This window comes from Natrix helvetica (genome assembly GCF_964273705.1).
Source record: "Natrix helvetica genome assembly, chromosome: Z".
NCBI lineage: Eukaryota > Metazoa > Chordata > Lepidosauria > Squamata > Natricidae > Natrix > Natrix helvetica.
In genome coordinates this window covers 37,012,890-37,029,252 of record NC_138554.1, presented here as the reverse complement: position 1 = coordinate 37,029,252, position 16,363 = coordinate 37,012,890, and the positions used below count along the sequence as shown (strand labels likewise).

Sequence of the window (16,363 nt, the reverse complement as noted above, 5' to 3'; positions counted from 1 at the left end):
ATTCTTCCAAGAGTAGTCCCATATAGAGTGCATTGCAGTAATCCAGACATGAGATGACCAGGGCTTGATTGATTGAGCTCAGAGACTCCTGATTCGGGAAAGGCCACTACTGGCGCACCAACCAAAGTCATGGAAAGGCTGTCCTAGCCACAACTGCCAAATGCTCTTCGAGCAGGAGTCGCAGACCAGGAGAGCCGTCAAGTTGTGAACTGAGTCTGTCTGGAGTAGTGCAACCCCATCCAGAACTAAACTGGGTAAAGCCCAGAATCTTATGCACCCAAAGCCATTCAGTTTTGCTAGGGTTCAGTTGTAGTCTGTTATTCCCCATCTAGCCCCACTCAGCCTCCAGGAACTGCAAGTGAGTGGCAATGGCATCACTTGGATCACCAGGGGTAGATATATAAAGTTGAGTATCATTAGCATATTGATGACACCTCAACCTGTTGGCAAATGATCTCAACCAGCACTTCACATAGATGTTAAAAAAGAGTAGAGTGTGCAGAGCCCTATGATATGCCACAGGAGTGGTTGTGGGCTGAACCTCTCACTCCCTATCAATACTGATTAGGATCACACTTAGAGAATGGAGCCAAAGCAACACAAAACTATGCCACCCAGCCTCAAACCTTGCAGCTGGCACAAAAGGATACCATGGTTGATGGTATTGAAGGCTGCTGAGAGATCAAGAAGAGCAACGATGGTTGCACTATCCTTCTATCCCGCTCTCACCAGAGATCATAAAGTGTGACCAATGCTGTTTCTGTCCCAAAACTGAATAATAAATTACTGCATTTGTAAAATTGACTGGACCCAATTTTATAACCAGTTTTACCATGGTTAAGTAAATCTGACTTCCCCAATTGATTTTGCTTGTCAGAAGCAAGTTAGGAAGATCCATAAATCATTATCATGACCGCAAGATGCTGCCCAGTCATATATGCGAGCCAGTTGCTAAGCACCCAATTGCGATCACTTGACAGTGGAAGTTGTGTGACAGTCATATCTTTGAGGACACATTGCAAGGTTTTTTTTTAGGTTGTTGTAACTTCTAACCATTGTTAAATGAATGGTTGTAAGTCAAGGACTACCTGTAGTATGAAATAGAGGATGGTAAAGCAGTTAGCCATGTTTTCTGGAATCCTGAGTGGTATTAGTTTCACATGATTGAAAAACACTAGCCATGTTTCTGACTCTGCGATCTTGAGTGATCCCAGTCTCTCAGCTTAACCTACCTTATAGGATGTTGTGAAGGAAAAATGAGGGAATAGCAGAAAATCAGAAGTCCAAGTACAAAGATAGGGTAGAACTAAAATAACAACTTAAAAGGCTCTTAGCAGGTGTGTTTGAAGGGGGAGAGGAGATGGGCTTCAATGGTTGAGCATCCTTTCTGACTTTTAGCCTGAAAAGGAGATGACGCATGCTGAAATCCTAGCAGCCATAGAAGCTGTCATTCCCAATGCCTTTGAAGCAGGTCTGCTACACAGCATTCAATTTGAAAACATCAATGTAATCTGTGGAACTGCTGGGCGGAAGAACAGGTTGGTATAGATATTCAACTACTCTATCCCCTAATCCTCTGGACTAAGGGAAATCTGTTTGGTTACCGAGCTTTACTTGGCTTGCTTGGCTATGGCATCATTAAAAAAATGCTTAGTTGAGACAATGTGAAGTTTCCTTCACTGACTAGCAGTCTGATCAGTGTCTCTCATCTTTGATAACTTTAGGATGTATAGACTTCAACTCCCAGAATTCTCCTCTTTCCCTCTTCCCCTTTCTCTCTTCAATCTAATCTAATCTAATCACCTAACCTAACCTATCATCTATCTAATCAATCAGTCACAGTCTGTCTGTCAGTCAGTCAATCAATCAATCAGTCATATGGTCATCCATCTCTAGTCTAGTGATTCTGAACAGCTAACTGCATAAAACTTGGGATCGATCATTTGATCTACTTCTTTAGTCCTGACTCTTATGAGACACACTAAAGTTTAGGGCTCCATTTTATCTGTGTTTGCACAACCTGTCTGGGCAGACCAGCAAAAGCTTGGGTGAATGCATTCAGAAAACATAGTAAGCTTGCTTAGCTTTAGTCCTTTTTTTAAAAAAAATACTGTGCATTGATGAACCCATACTGTTTGGTTATAACCCAATATATTGTGCAAATTGGAAAAACAAGTTAATTCAGTAACAAAACTAAATATGTTATACTAACCCAGCCTTGGGTTCTTGAGCGGAGTTATTTTAGTTGAATAAATCTTAATATATGTTCATTTATGTTCCTTACAATTATGCATTCAATCAAAGGGATGAAAGTTCAGGACACAATCTAGCTCAGTATTCTGCAAACTTTACAACTTTAAGAGGTGTAGACTTCAACTTCCAGAATTCCCTAGCCAGCACTGGGGATTTCTGAGAGTTGAAGCCCACACCCATTAATGTTGCCAAATTTAAAAAATACTGATCTAGCAGATGAATAATGAATAATCTATGCCAGGCCAGGCACCATTTTTCTCGATGTATTTAAGAGTTTCCCTTTTCTTTCCATTAAACATACCAGTTGAATGGCAACTTTTGGCAGGCCGGTATAAATTATGCAGCCTTGCCATAAAAGAAGAAAATTTCTAATCTAGACAAAGGGGACAGGAGGCCTCCTGCACCTACAGCCTTTGTCTCCAACAGGCAACCCTTGGGAGAGGGTGTAAAATTGTATACTATAAAAGCTGAATATTCAACCTAGAAGCATATATAGTTTCTGAAAACAGAGACCTGAATGCTTTTGCTTAACTGGGGAAGTTAGGCTTCAATAATTTGGGAGTTTTGTTTGGCCCTACTTCTGAGAATAGCCAGATATGCTTCAGACACACTCCATTGTTTGTGTCTCTGTGCCATCTATGCCACTGGCTCCTGCCATTTTTGCTTATTGCACTGGCCCAGTGGAAGGGGTCATTCTGAACCTTTAAATGGATTGTTCTGAACTTGTTGAGCCATGGGGTCCTGAGGAAGAAGCAGTGGAAACTCCCCCCATCTTAATGAAGTTTGATGAAACCATGTCCGTCAGCCATCTCCCTTTCCTTGTCTTCCTATGCAGGTGGCTGATCACGGTATCAGATTTCCGAACTCGGAATCAGCTGTTATGTTCTGGATTAACCTTGAATGAAAACCATTTTGTGCTGCGACGCTGGGATAACCTGGTAATGGAGGACTATCGCATGCACCTTCGAAGATCCTTAGCCCGTCAGCGTCTGCTGGACACACTCAGTGACTCCTGGGAAGCCAGTCACTTGGATGGCATCTGACCTCTAGAAAGGATGTGAATCCAAAGCCAAGCAAAACATGATGATGATGTCCTGCTTTTGGATCTATCTATTTTTTCTTTTTCTTAAGTTAGGAGAATGTTTCCCCTGAAAGCTTATATTCCTGGCTTTTATTCTTGGTCTTTCTAATCACACATTTGGAAAGAGAGTGCCCCCTAGAGGACCTCTGAAATACATATTTTTTGCTGTGCCTGCCTGTCTCCAAAGTACACAACTTTGGAAGGAACTGTCACATCTTTGTGGGTGAAGTTTGTGGGAAGATTTATTTTCCAAAATGCTATTACTATTTCCCAATGAAACTGTGGAACAAGATAGTCTTTCTAATTGTGTGAAAAGCAGAAAAGTCTAGGACAATGTTTCTCAACTTTGCCAATTTAAGATGTTTGGACTTCAGCTGGGAGTTGGAAATCCATGTATCTTAAGAGTCATCAAGATTAAGAAATACTGCTCTAGAAAGACCATACAGTTGTGGTAATTGATTTCTTGCAGCTTAAATTTCCAATTGTTGCCAAGTTTGTGTTAGTCCTCTTTCTTTTCTGTAATGGCGAATTTGTATAGATTGAAACATCATTGCTTCATTTCTGCTTGTTTGATATAGTTTTTATTTATTTTTAATTTAAAAAAAAACCACCCAATCCTTTCATGCATGCAAATTGCTGGAAAAATTGAAACAGGTTATGTTTTCTCCCTCCCATCCACCCCCTGGTGCCTAACCTATTCTGAGTAAATGTTAACATCTGAAATTTATCAGAGGATCCTTAATTTTAGAATCTTCATAGAAAGTTATATTGCTGAATGTTCTGATTTACAATTTGCATATAGCTTCCCCAAGTAGTGTGTGCCCCGCTCCCCCCAAATCTCCTTATCCAGTTGTATGGTTCAGCTATTACTGGGCAAGAAGTTCATGGCTGCAACACAGGCAGCTAATTTTAGACACAAATGTAATTATGTTAATAGTAGATTGCTTTAGGCAATCATATATCTTACTTCAGAATAAGCACCATTTGGTTCCAGAAAGTAATAAATTACATTTTAAAGTAAAAATTACAACACAAGTGTCTTAACTGTACAATTGTGTACTATGTATAATAAATTTAAAATGCTATAATAAACTATAGTCAATAATGATATGGATATTCTATTGGCCTCTGGCATCCTGTTCATCTGCTATATTCTGAATGTCCCCCACCCTTGCCATCGGCAATGGAGCCAACAACTTCAACCTTGATATTCACCTGCTTCAGAGTTCCCAGAGCTACATTCAGCGTAGTATAATTAATGGCTATGGGAGCAATAGTCCAACCCATTTATACCTTCTACAGAGTTGTAACTGGGGAAATCAGACTGAGCTTAAATGCTTGGCGCTGTATTATGCTGCTTCTTTTCCAAAATGTTATTAAAAATAATGCTTTCCCACTGGAGTCATGATTGCATGTTCCTTCTATATCAGAATAGTTATGCTCTGGTTAATTGAAAGGGGGTGAGCTATAAGGTAGTCTCTAAGCTAGAACTGGACAGTGGAAGTAGAGTGTCCTCTCTGGGTGCCTCCAAGCCTACTATTTTGGCAATGGGAAATAGCACCCCCAAAGTAATCAAGTAATTGGTGTAACAGGACAGTGAGATAACTTTACTGCTCTTGGGATTCTTCCAAATGCCCTATTTTACTAGCTTTGTATTAGGCAAAAATAGTCCAAGGATCATACAAAAATTACCACAGGGCCGCACTGCTCAGAACTACTAGCTCACCTATTGTAGGCATGTTGTCCATCTTACCAAGCTAGGTGATTCTTGTAGCTTGTCTTCTTGCTCCTGGGCTAAATTTCTGAGAGTCTGAAGAACAGTAATCCCCAGCCATGAACTCTTCTGCAGTGATATTATCTGCATGGGATTTGTTATAAAAGATATTTCATTCACTGTTCCACCCAATCTTTTCTTCTGTATTCAAATTCAGTCTATATTGTATTTTAGTAATTCTCATTCAGAACACTAGACAGTTCCTAATGCTTAATGTGAACAGGTTACTATAGGTAGTCTTCGACTTACAAACATTTGTTTAGTGACCAAAGTTGCAGTGGCACTAAAAAAGAGACGTAGGACTGTTTTTTACACATACAACTGCTGTAGAAACCCCATGGTCATCTGATCAAAATTGGACTCTTGGGACCCGGCATGTATTTATGATGGTTGCAGTATCCTGGAGTCATTAGATCACATTTTGCAACCTTCTGAAAGCAAAGTCAATAGGGAAGTCAGATTCACTTAACAACCATATTACTACTTACCAATTGCAGTGATTCTCTTTAACAACTGTGGCAAGAAAGATAATAAAATGGGGCAAAACAACTATCTTGGTTAGCAATGGAAATTTTGGGCTCAATTGTGGTTGTAAGTCAAGGACTACCTGCACATCTAATGACTTCCAGTGTTGATAAGGGACATTACTAATGAGGGTGGTGGAGACTTTGAACAGGGAAATATGGCAAGGATTGATAGAGGCTTTGATAGAACTGGCCTATCCAAGTCAAAGCATTTGGGGAAGGAATTCTAAGCTCTGCAATCTAATTCCTTAACAAGTGTTCTTTGAGTAATGATCTAATCATATCTTCTGCCTGGTGCCTAAGCAGGCCATTGGGAGGACATCTTATGAGTACCCTAAATCAAGCATAGCCAAATTTCCGGCAGAAAGGAGCTTATTTGTTACTAGTACAACCCAGAGGTTCAGTAACTTAGTGTAAAATACTGGCATGGCAACAGAACCAATTAACAACTTCAATGAATAAACTAGAATAATTTGTGTGCACACAATTGAAAGCTTCATCTCAATTGTGCAGAACCACTTAATTGAGTGGGGGGGAGGGAGACCACCCCACTCTCTCTTTGCTTGGTCTGATATTCTAAGCTAGAAGTTCTTGTCAATCTGCTGCAGATAACCCAGGGCACCAAAGACTTACGGGTGGGTTCGTATTTAAAAATAGCCTGACCAAATTGGCCATTGGTTGCTTTTCCCCTACACTGACTTATCAGTGGCAAAAAACCTATAAGGTACTTTTTCCAGTTTTCTGCAATGGTCTAGTGATCCCCAACTCAGAAAAGTTGGAGCATGGAGGGAAATAGAAAATTATGACTGCAAGCCAGAAACCAGAGTCAAACATCAAGGCAATGAACACTGGGAATCACTAAAGAGAATGTAGTATGAAAGCTCAGCATACAGCAAACCATTTGCTTATCCCCAGGAACCTGGTCTGCCTAATCTATCCCCTTCCCCTCCACTCAAGACAGCATTGCCAGAATCTGGGGATCCTGGGTTTTAATGAAGTTATTTTATTTTCTCAAATTGCACACTAATTTGTTCCCACCACTTGGTTAGCACTAAATTTTAAATTGTGTTTTAGGCAGGGTTGTCTGTGGGCAATGGCTGGGGTGGTATTATTTTTTTAAAAAATCAAAATAGTGGCCATATCCATGCAATCAGGACCCCTCCCCCCTTTTTACAGATGTGTTTAAAAAGGTCAAGGCATTGATCACATGATTATGGCTACCACTTTGACTTTTCTTTTTACTCCCCTGCAAACAGACCTGAAAGGTTGAAAAGAGACACAAAGAGAATAACTCTACTCTTTTAGAGAGAGAGAGAAAAGTCTTCTACCCCTTTTTTCACGAGGAAGAGAAGACCGATCTTTGAACAAGAGGAATTCTATCAAGATACTTAGGTTTTGAGAAAGTTTACAATGTGGCTTTGTTAAATAAGGTTTTGCTTTTAAGTCCAGTATTAGTGCTGCTACTGAACTAAACTGATAAATGAGTTGCCAGCACTAAAAGTGAAATACAGTTCAAAGGGTGAGCAAAACTACCCCCACTGCTCCTCTTCTTCACTGCAGCATTCAGAAGCTGTAACCAAACTACCAGGAGAACCAGTTGGCAAAACTCTGCCATTACCTTCCCAAATTCCCAATTCAGGGCATTGCTTTTGATCTCTGCCTGGTCTTCTGTGTTACTGTTCCAAGTATCGATAGTGAAGAACATTGCAAATACTTGGTTATAGCCAAGGGTCTTCCTGTTGTCTTAAAACACACATTAATGGATGCAAAGACACCTACAGAGAATCTCTGTATCCCATAAAGTTTATATTTGCAAATAAAACCAGTAAATTACATTAGTTACTCTGCACAGGCATTGAAGGCAGAGTCAAGACCTCCAGCCCAGGGTAACGGATTTGGTAGAGGAAGGTGTAAAGGAAGTGTGTTGTGTTGTGTTGGTGTGTGTGTGTGTGTGAGAGAGAGAGAGAGAGAGAGAGACAGACAGACAGAGAAAGAGAGTGACACAGAGAGAACGTGTAGGGCAGATCTGCCTGAATGCCATAAGGTAATCTTAGGCAACACAGGATTTAATACATTCATTTCAAAAGATTCTGCCCACAACATGAGGTACAGTTCCTTTGGGGGAGGAAGGTACCAAAGAGGAAGAAAGTCTAGGAATCCTGGGTTCAAAAAACATCTGGAGATAGAATGAATATGGCACAAAATGCCAGTTTTCCCAGAATGGGTGGAATTAAGTCAAAACAAACATCAAATGTCAAACCAAGCTAGATTCTAGGAGTATGAATCTAATACGGCTGTGATGGAGGAGCCAAGAGAAGCATCTAGCAGGATAGGAACACATCCTCACAGCATCGGAAGAGAGGTGAACAGGTTCAATGGAGATGAGGAACCTTTAGAATAGATATTGGCCATGGGTGCCCCGTTCACAACCACTTCTATAGCCTCCAGACTTGGGAACTGAGCTGGACCTTGCAGAGTCCAGCAGGAATCTCAAGTATGCAGTGGAATTCTAGTAGAATTGGAAGCCACCCCTCTGCACTCAGGAGCCAAAATTGGTTCTTACCAATGTTCTTGTAGGCTGAAGTTGAATCATTGACTCTAGATTATGTGACCTCTCTCCAGCAATAACAAAAAATGAAGATGTGTTATGTATATGTGTGGGTGTATATATATATATATATTTGCATGTGGGGGGGAATGGATTGTATGTTGGTGGAATCTATTATACATTACACCTGGATGCTACAGGGCCAGGCGTTGGTTTGTGGGGAGGACAGAATGATCACCTTGGAGATTTATAGGAGAAGATTAAAAGAGATGGAGGGGAACGTACCGACTCTCTTCTCCACAGCCTCTATCTCCACCCAGCAATCACAATAAAATTCAAAACACAACCCTGTCAAATGCAGGCATTACCACCACTCCCACCCCCACCCCCATTCCCAATAATCATCCCAGGGAATGGATCCCTGAATCACAAAGTCAACATCACATACTTCATTTCAATACATTAAGGCAAAAGGACTCAATGCTGTAGTTCTCAATGCTTCTAGGATCAGTCCACCAGCCCCTTCTTCCCTCCATCTCAAAGAACCAGAAGTCCTGCTGCCCCCCACACACCCCCACAGCCAAATCCAAGTAACATTCGGAGGAAATAAAATTTCTCTAGGCAGTTCCTCAACCAAGTTTTTCAAAGGTGTGAGGCCTCACTTGGTATTCATACAAGGACTAGAATCTTGACTAGTATTTTGTCTTAATGAAATAGCCAGACTTTTCAAAATCTGGGGAAGCTTGATCTGTGCCCTTAAAGGAACCCCATCTCCCACTTTCTGGAATGCTTCTTGTTTTAAGCTACTGCCTCCATAAGAACATAGTGTGGTAGATGAGAGGCATCTTTTATGAAGTTCCAGTGATTCTAGAGGGAAAATAAACCCAGGAATCTGTGGTGAACATTCTTAGACTTTGGCCAAAGATGCCCCTGTGGAAGTCACAAATAAGCTGTAATTCTTTCTGCCCTTTTTAGGCAATGCAGAAAAATTCCTCATTTCCCAAGAAGACAAGACTGGCTACTTCATCCTTCTGAAACAGGAGTCCTCTGATCCCAAGTTTAGCCCATTCAAATACTCCAGAGTAGATGCCTTTCTCTGGCTTCTCCCCATCTTTAGAATTCTTGTTCACTTAGACATCTATTCCCCCACATCACCCAGCATTCATTTTCCTACCAAACCACCTGCTCCACCAGAGTTACCAGCTCTTTTCCAAGGATCTGAGAAGTTTGACCCTTCCTCAGATTCCTTTCCCATTCTTAGCAAACCCCAGAACCTTGCCCCCAAACCTCCTCCCCATCATTCCACCCTTTCCAAAGTCTAAGTCCCCTTCACAGAGCTGGACTGTGAGCCCATGAGGGCTGCCCATGCAAGAAGCTGAGAAACGCAGCATAAGACTCCTCGCCTGAAGTTGAAGAGACCAGTGCTTTCCTGCCTCTCAATAGCATCATTTATGGAAGACATTCTAAGGTTTGTTTCATTTTGCTCCCTCGCTGGGGCCTGTGGATGAGAAGGGCCGGTGCGACCAGTCCGACAAGACAAGAGCCCTTTACTTTTGAGAAGAGTAAGAAAAGATGGCCGCATAAAGGTGCAATGCCGGCAGCACGTCATTAGCCACACAGTGAGGGGAGGGGAGAGGGAGCTATCACCACGTGGCACTAAAGTGTGGCATCAGTGGCTGCTGGACTGTGGAGGGGGCAGGCAACCACATGCCTGGATCCAAGCGATGAGGCCACAAGATATGGAGCTGTGGCTTTTGGAGGCACAATAGAAATAGCCACATGGCATGTTCAAAATGTGGCAGCAAAAGGGTGACCCACAGGAGGTGCATGTGGGTGGGACAGTGATGTGGCAAGAGGCATCCTGAGAAGGAGGCACAAAGAGCTTCAGGGCAGTGCCCTGGCATCTGGAGAGTTAACCCAGCCATGCAAATTGGTTGATGCCTCCACTCAAAATATCCTGCAGACCAATCCAACATCACTCCGCATTGTTGTATATCTTTGCCTAAATAGACAAGGCCATTATTTTGTCGGTATGAGTTTCACCCCTTTCATCTTGTCTCTCATATCAACATGGTGGCCGGCTCCTTCCCACCTCATCCCATGGTCTAGCTATTCCTATTGGCGATCTCTAGTCTTTCTAGGGATTTCTGGCCCCCCTCTCCATACATTTGAGGCTTTCAGAGTCCAGACCCAGCCTCCTTCTCCTTTGTAGGCTGCAGAGAGCCACACAGTATCTCAGAAAAATTGCTCATATAGATTTCGTGATCTTGTATTTTCCCCAAGCTAGGCACAGGGCAAGAGTGCTTGCTGAAAACAGGCACTTCCTCCTGGAGATACAAGCACTCGCAAACTTGGCTGCACCTATTGAGCATCATCCTTGCCCTGCATTTTCCAACAAGGGCCACAGGTTCCCCTTGTTTAATAAAAGCAAAGCTGAAACTTTTAAGGTTTGGTGAATATCCTGGCTGCCCATGTAAAAGTTTATTTGCAGAGGGGGCCTACCACCAGTTGATATATTTTTTTTTGCATGCCTGGGTTAATTGTGTGATCATGAACAGAAAAGGGTACACTGCTGGTCTCAACAGGTGTCAGATGTGCAAGTTACCTAACATGACGGAAATGGGTATGTATACGCCAAGATCCACATGTTACACAAATATGGCGTGGCTACGCCATGGTCTTAATGATTGTGGAAAGGACTTTGCTGTCTGACACAAAAATAGTTTTTAAGGAGCAAGAATAGGCCAGCTACACGGCCCAGATGTGACAGAGTGGTAGTGGCAGCTAGTGAGGTGCTAAATGGGGCCGCCACAAGGCCTATAGCCATGGGATGAGTCCTGCAGACTTCTCCATAGCTCACAATATCTGGTATAAAGATTGGGAAGATAAGCAAGTGAAGAGGTACACCTGCTCCTACTAAGCAACCTACTAAGGATCCCAGCAAAGAGCAGGAGTTCCCTTTATCTGAACCATATATTTCAAAAAAGCTGCCCATTGCTGGGTCCTGGCATTGGCCCTCTGTGTATGGAGGGGGGGTGACAATTATGGAGTAGCTCCCCTCCTCCCACACATTGGAGTCTTTTTCTTTGGCAGCTCAGCATATGGGAGGGGGAAGGGATATTCCTACCACAGTACATATGTGGTCAATATCTAAGATTCCCGCCCCACTCCCACTCCACGTTTGGGCTGGTAGTAGGAAAAACATGATAATGCGGAAGGAGACCAGAGTGGGAGAATTTATCCCTATCCTACATTCTGTCCCTTTCCAGCTTCTTTTGTCTTTGCTACAATCTGGAGCTAGAATGTTGCCACAGATACTCCATAGGTAGAAGAGCATAAGAGATGTTCCCCTTCAAACTTTGTTGGGGAAATACTCAAATGCACATCTCCGTATTTGGAAGTACAGAAACATGAGTCATGTGCAAATGGAAGCGATTCTGAAATGAAAGTAATATGAAGCCTGTTGCTGAACCTGAGAATGCAAGGAGTGAAGCAGGAGCACAAGAGCATGGAAGTACAACATGCACGGACCAAGCCACAAGATATATGAAGGAACAGTATTTGCACACTGCTATGGTCAGGATTGTGTGTACTCTGTGATAGAAAGAGATGGGGCAAGGAAGAGCCATTTATTTAGTTCAATATTATGTACCGAGTGTCCTAGATTTTTCCATTAATGAGCCCTACAACACACAAGCATCAAATACAATCAACTTGCCTAAGGATAAAGACTTGAGATTCAAATGGTCTTTGTGAAAAGTATTAATCATATTAACAGGAAGTGATTGGTAGTGTCTGAGATTATTATAGGGAAGCCAGTGCCTCTGAATAGTCATCACCACACCAAATATCAAGAATGGCTTGAAAGGCAGACTATATTCAATCTTTCTACTGTAGTGAAGATCTAGGATACTGTCCTTCAGCTGAAACATAGCTTGATCTACATGTAGAATATAGAGTAACAGAATTGGAAGGGACCTTGAAGGTCTTCTAGTACAACCCCCTGCTTAGGCAGGAAATCCTACAACACTTCAAACAAATGGATATCGAACATATTCTTAAAAACATCCAGTATTGGAGCATTCACAACTTCTGGAGGCAAGTTGTTCCATTGATTAATTGTTCTGTCAGGAAATTTCTCCTTAGTGCTAAGTTGCTTCTTTCCTTGATTAGTTTCCACCCATTGCTTCTTGTCTTCCTTTCAGGTGCTTTGGAGAATAGTTTGACTCCCTCTTCTTTGTGGCAGCCTCTCAGATTTTGGAACACTGCTATCATTGTCTCCCCTAGTCCTTCTTTCTCTTAAGCTAAACATACCCAGTTCCTGCAACCGTTCTTCATATGTTTTAGTCTCCAGTCCCCTAATCATCTTTGCGGCTCTTCTCTGCACTCTTTCTAGAGTCTCCACATCTTTTTTACATTGTGGTGACCAAAATTGAATGCAGTATTCCAAGTGTGGTCTTACCAAGGCATTATAAAGTGGTATTAACACTTCACGTGATCTTGATTCTATCCCTATGTTGATGCAACCTAGAACTGTGTTGGCTTTTTTGGCAGCTGCTGCACACTGATGGCTCTTATTTAAATGGTTGTCCACTAGGATTCCAAGATCCCTCTCACAGCTACTACTATTGAGCAAGGCCATTTAAATGCACAACATTTTACGGGAACCAGCCCACTTTCTTCGGTCCAACTATAGGATTAAGCTATGCACAATCCATTCCTTAAGTTGGTTGTCTAATCAAAATCAATTACTACAGTAAAAATATAATTTCACAAGGTTTTGGCCACATTAGCAGAGCAATTTCTTTTTGTGTAGCTTTTACCCACAAACTTTTTCGTAGGATTAGCACGTTCAATCTCTTCCCATCAGAACACAAAGGATCACAGCACCCATTTGAAGTGTCTTGCAAATGGCCGTGTTTGTGGAATATTAACATGTGCTGTTTCCTGATTGATTTTCTTATCCTACTGAAATAACTTGGAATAGATCAGGTGGATCATAGGGATTACCCCATGCACTAGTGTTGCTTGGATCCTTCCTTCACAATAATGCTGGCATCAGTCCCTGTAATACTGTCAATTCTAAACAATTCTACCTACAGAATTTCATCAGTACTGATCTAGAGTGCAGCCTCTCAAAAAGAAAAAGAAAAAAAAACCCAGATTCTTTTGTCAACACAGTGATAGCCTTAATTTATAGAAAATGCATGCCCAGCAGACAACAGCTATATTGTTATGCCTGGGTTTAGTACTATCAAAAATGTCTCCTGTCTTCCTAAAAACGTCATATGCAATGGGAGTCAGAACTGTGTGACAGTGGAGTGCAAGACATGCCATGGATCAGAAGCATGGATGTCAAAACCTGATCACCTTGTGGGCTGTATAATATTTTTTGCCTTTGAGGAGCACGGTTGGGATGGTCTGTGCAGGCCAGATACGGTCCGTGGGCCACCAGTTTGACAGGCCTGGATTAGAGTCACAGCAGCGGGCCCACTTTGAACAAGTATATCATATTTTTTTTAAAAATCAAGCTTGATTCTTGGTGACTTCATGGACATGTCTATGCCATTTTCTTGGCAACAATAGCATTGTGAAATGCCTTCTTTTCTGGGATGGGTGATATCCCAGTGCAGCCTACTATCTTGATATCTCCTGAAGGAGCCCTATCTATATACTAATGTGGCTTATCTTCCTACTCCAAAGTCAGCCAGGTGTTGCTATTAAAGCTTACAATCCTGCATACATTCTCTATTTCCACTGAAAATTCAGAAAGCAAGTTTCTAGCAGTTAATAATTATAGTATTTATCAAAAAAAAAAAAGAGAAGGCGTTAAATTTAAGACGTTCTTTCCGGACAAAAGGTAGCTAGGTAGACAAGAAGGGAGAGGGAGAGAGAGAAAATTCTGTGCAATGCCCACCTTACCCTTCTTGTCAATCTAGGCTGTTCTCCCTATCCACCAATAAATGTTTGCATATGACAAATTTGCATATGCACGTATGAAGATAAGAGCTTATATAAATATCTACAGAAGCCACACCCCCAAAATGGCTAGCACAGGACACAACACTGTCTGTTAACTTACACTCAATTTGCATAAACCAACTATTTTCACACAGAAACAGATTCCTTTTCCTTCTTCCAGCAGAAACAGCCAAAACAAAAGTAAAAGTAACACAGAAGATGATAAGAATAAACTCGATGGAGAAGGCAAAAGAGGAAGAGATAACTGAACCAGAAAAAAGTAGGAAAAGAGAAAAGTAGGAACAAAAGCAAATGGAAATAAGGCAATGAGATAACTGAACAGAGGTGAAAAGAGAGAAAAGCCCAATTTAGGCATCACTAATAAGGTTGAGGCTCACCCGATGAACACAAGTGATGGCTTATCTTCCAAGGCACCCATGCTTTTCAGTAGCTATTTCTAGAAATTCTTTTCAGCTAATATGAAGAGCCCATTCCAATTCACGAGTAATTATCTGGAGGAGGAGGAACCCAATCTTCCTACCAAGTAAGTATGGCGCTTGAATGATCTGAAGTCCTCCCCAGAGAATGTTTTGCAAAGTAAGGAAATATATGCACATTTCATTTTCTCGTAGGTATCCCCCCCCCCCCTTTTTTTTTTTTTTAAAGGGCAGAGTACTTAACAATCCTGGTAATTGTGGAGATGTACAGAGCAAGCTGTTACATGGCTGAATGAATAGATGTGCAAATAGCAGTTGCTACATAAGGGCCATCAGCAACAACAGAAAGGATGAGGAATGGGCGCAGGTAGAAGCTGTTGCACTACTGGATGGCTAGTACCAGCCATCTGATTGGCAAAGCTGGAGGCTATGCTGATGGAGAATGAAGAGCAAGTATATGTGTACAACTATAAACACATACATACACACCTGGGAAGTGATGATACACAGGTTAAGGGTTCATACACTCATGTCAGTGCTGTTGGGCTGGATATATGAAATGGATAAATTGCTACATGGCAACGCAACAGAGAAAAGTGCACACCCATGAGGGTGCCCAGGCAGGCTTTGGTGAGCTTCTCCAAGATCCCCCACTCTACCCTCACCCCCACAGGGTCTCTCTTCACCGCTTTCCCTGTGCCCGGCCCCGCAGCTGCAATCCCTCCACCTCTTTGTTCTCCCCATGGTGGAGGTCCATTGTACATTCAGGCAAGAGGCACCCCGGGGCAGGGCAATTTCCCCCATCACCTCTCCAGAAAGAACTTGAGGGCACGGGCGATGTTCATGCGATGCCCAACTCGCGTCACGCCCAGGTCAATGAAATCTTCCTTAGTGAGCGAAGGCAGATGAGACCCATCGATTTCGTTGTCCAGGAATCGATCGCGGTGTTCCCCCAGCTTCAGATACTCCAGCCAATCAGCCACATCGTATTTAGTCCAGAAAGGCAGTGGCTTGGAGCCAAACGGCTTGTCCGTGGCTGGAGGCAGGAAGTGGGTTGGGGACAGAGAACGGCTGCCTGAAGGGAAGCTAGGGAAGGGATGTTCACCCCCAGACGTGGGTGAACCACGGAGGTCAAAGACGCCAGTATAGATGGGCACAGAAGGCAGGATGGGAAGAGAGGAAGGCCTTGGGGTGGGGCTAATCTTGTGCTCACTGGGCAGGGCAGCTGGACTCGGGGCCCGTCGCAGAGCAGGACGGATGTCAAAGTCCACACTTTTGGGATGCTTGCCCTGGGGGGACTTAGGCCAGTTGTGGAAAAGACTGCTTACAGGCTTGGAGGAAATCAATGATGGGGATGTCTCATCTGGGAGCCTGCAGGGAAAAAAGACAAGGAAAATGAGATGATTAGCATCTACTATGTTCCCTGTTGGAAGAGACTAGGAATCCTTAGTCTAGCTGCACCTTCCAATTAATTTACTTCTATGATCTTTTACTAACATATTTCTCCAAGATAAGACTTCGGGTTATAGTAGACATACTGTATAAATGCATTAATATTCAATAACAGTAGTAGATCCATTAATATTAATCTTTTTAAAATAATATTATCTCAAAGATGGGACACTCAGTTCCAATGTTGGAATTACTACTGAAGAAATCTCAAGTTGACTGGTTAGGAATTCTAGGAATCAAATTCCAACACACCTGAAGGGTGCCATTATGAAGAAACCCTTCCTTGTTGCTAAACTTGGGAGAAATCTGTAGGAAAATCTGGAATCAGTGGCA

General features: G+C 42.4%; 2 protein-coding genes across 3 annotated transcripts in view; one reads left to right on the top strand and one right to left on the bottom strand.

Annotated features, from left to right (window-relative positions):
* LOC309401551 (uncharacterized protein C19orf81) overlaps positions 1–8,090 on the top strand; it is a gene marked incomplete at its 5' end in the record, with an annotated part of 18,245 nt that extends 10,155 nt beyond the window's left edge. Inside the window, 2 exons of the mRNA XM_081970621.1 lie at positions 1,399–1,538; positions 3,089–8,090. Of these exons, the coding sequence (XP_081826747.1) occupies positions 1,399–1,538; positions 3,089–3,296 (348 nt within the window). The 3' untranslated portion in view covers positions 3,297–8,090. The remainder of the gene's footprint in view (positions 1–1,398; positions 1,539–3,088) is intronic.
* A 126-nt stretch (positions 8,091–8,216) lies between these two features.
* The window catches only part of SHANK1 (SH3 and multiple ankyrin repeat domains 1), a gene marked incomplete at its 5' end in the record, with an annotated part of 83,479 nt that continues 75,332 nt past the window's right edge, over positions 8,217–16,363 (bottom strand). Inside the window, one exon of one of the 2 annotated variants that reach the window (XM_081970815.1) lies at positions 8,217–15,949. In XM_081970815.1, coding sequence (XP_081826941.1) covers positions 15,382–15,949 — 568 coding nt within the window. In that variant the 3' untranslated portion in view covers positions 8,217–15,381. The remainder of the gene's footprint in view (positions 15,950–16,363) is intronic. The other variant, XR_014176782.1, reaches the window with a different exon arrangement.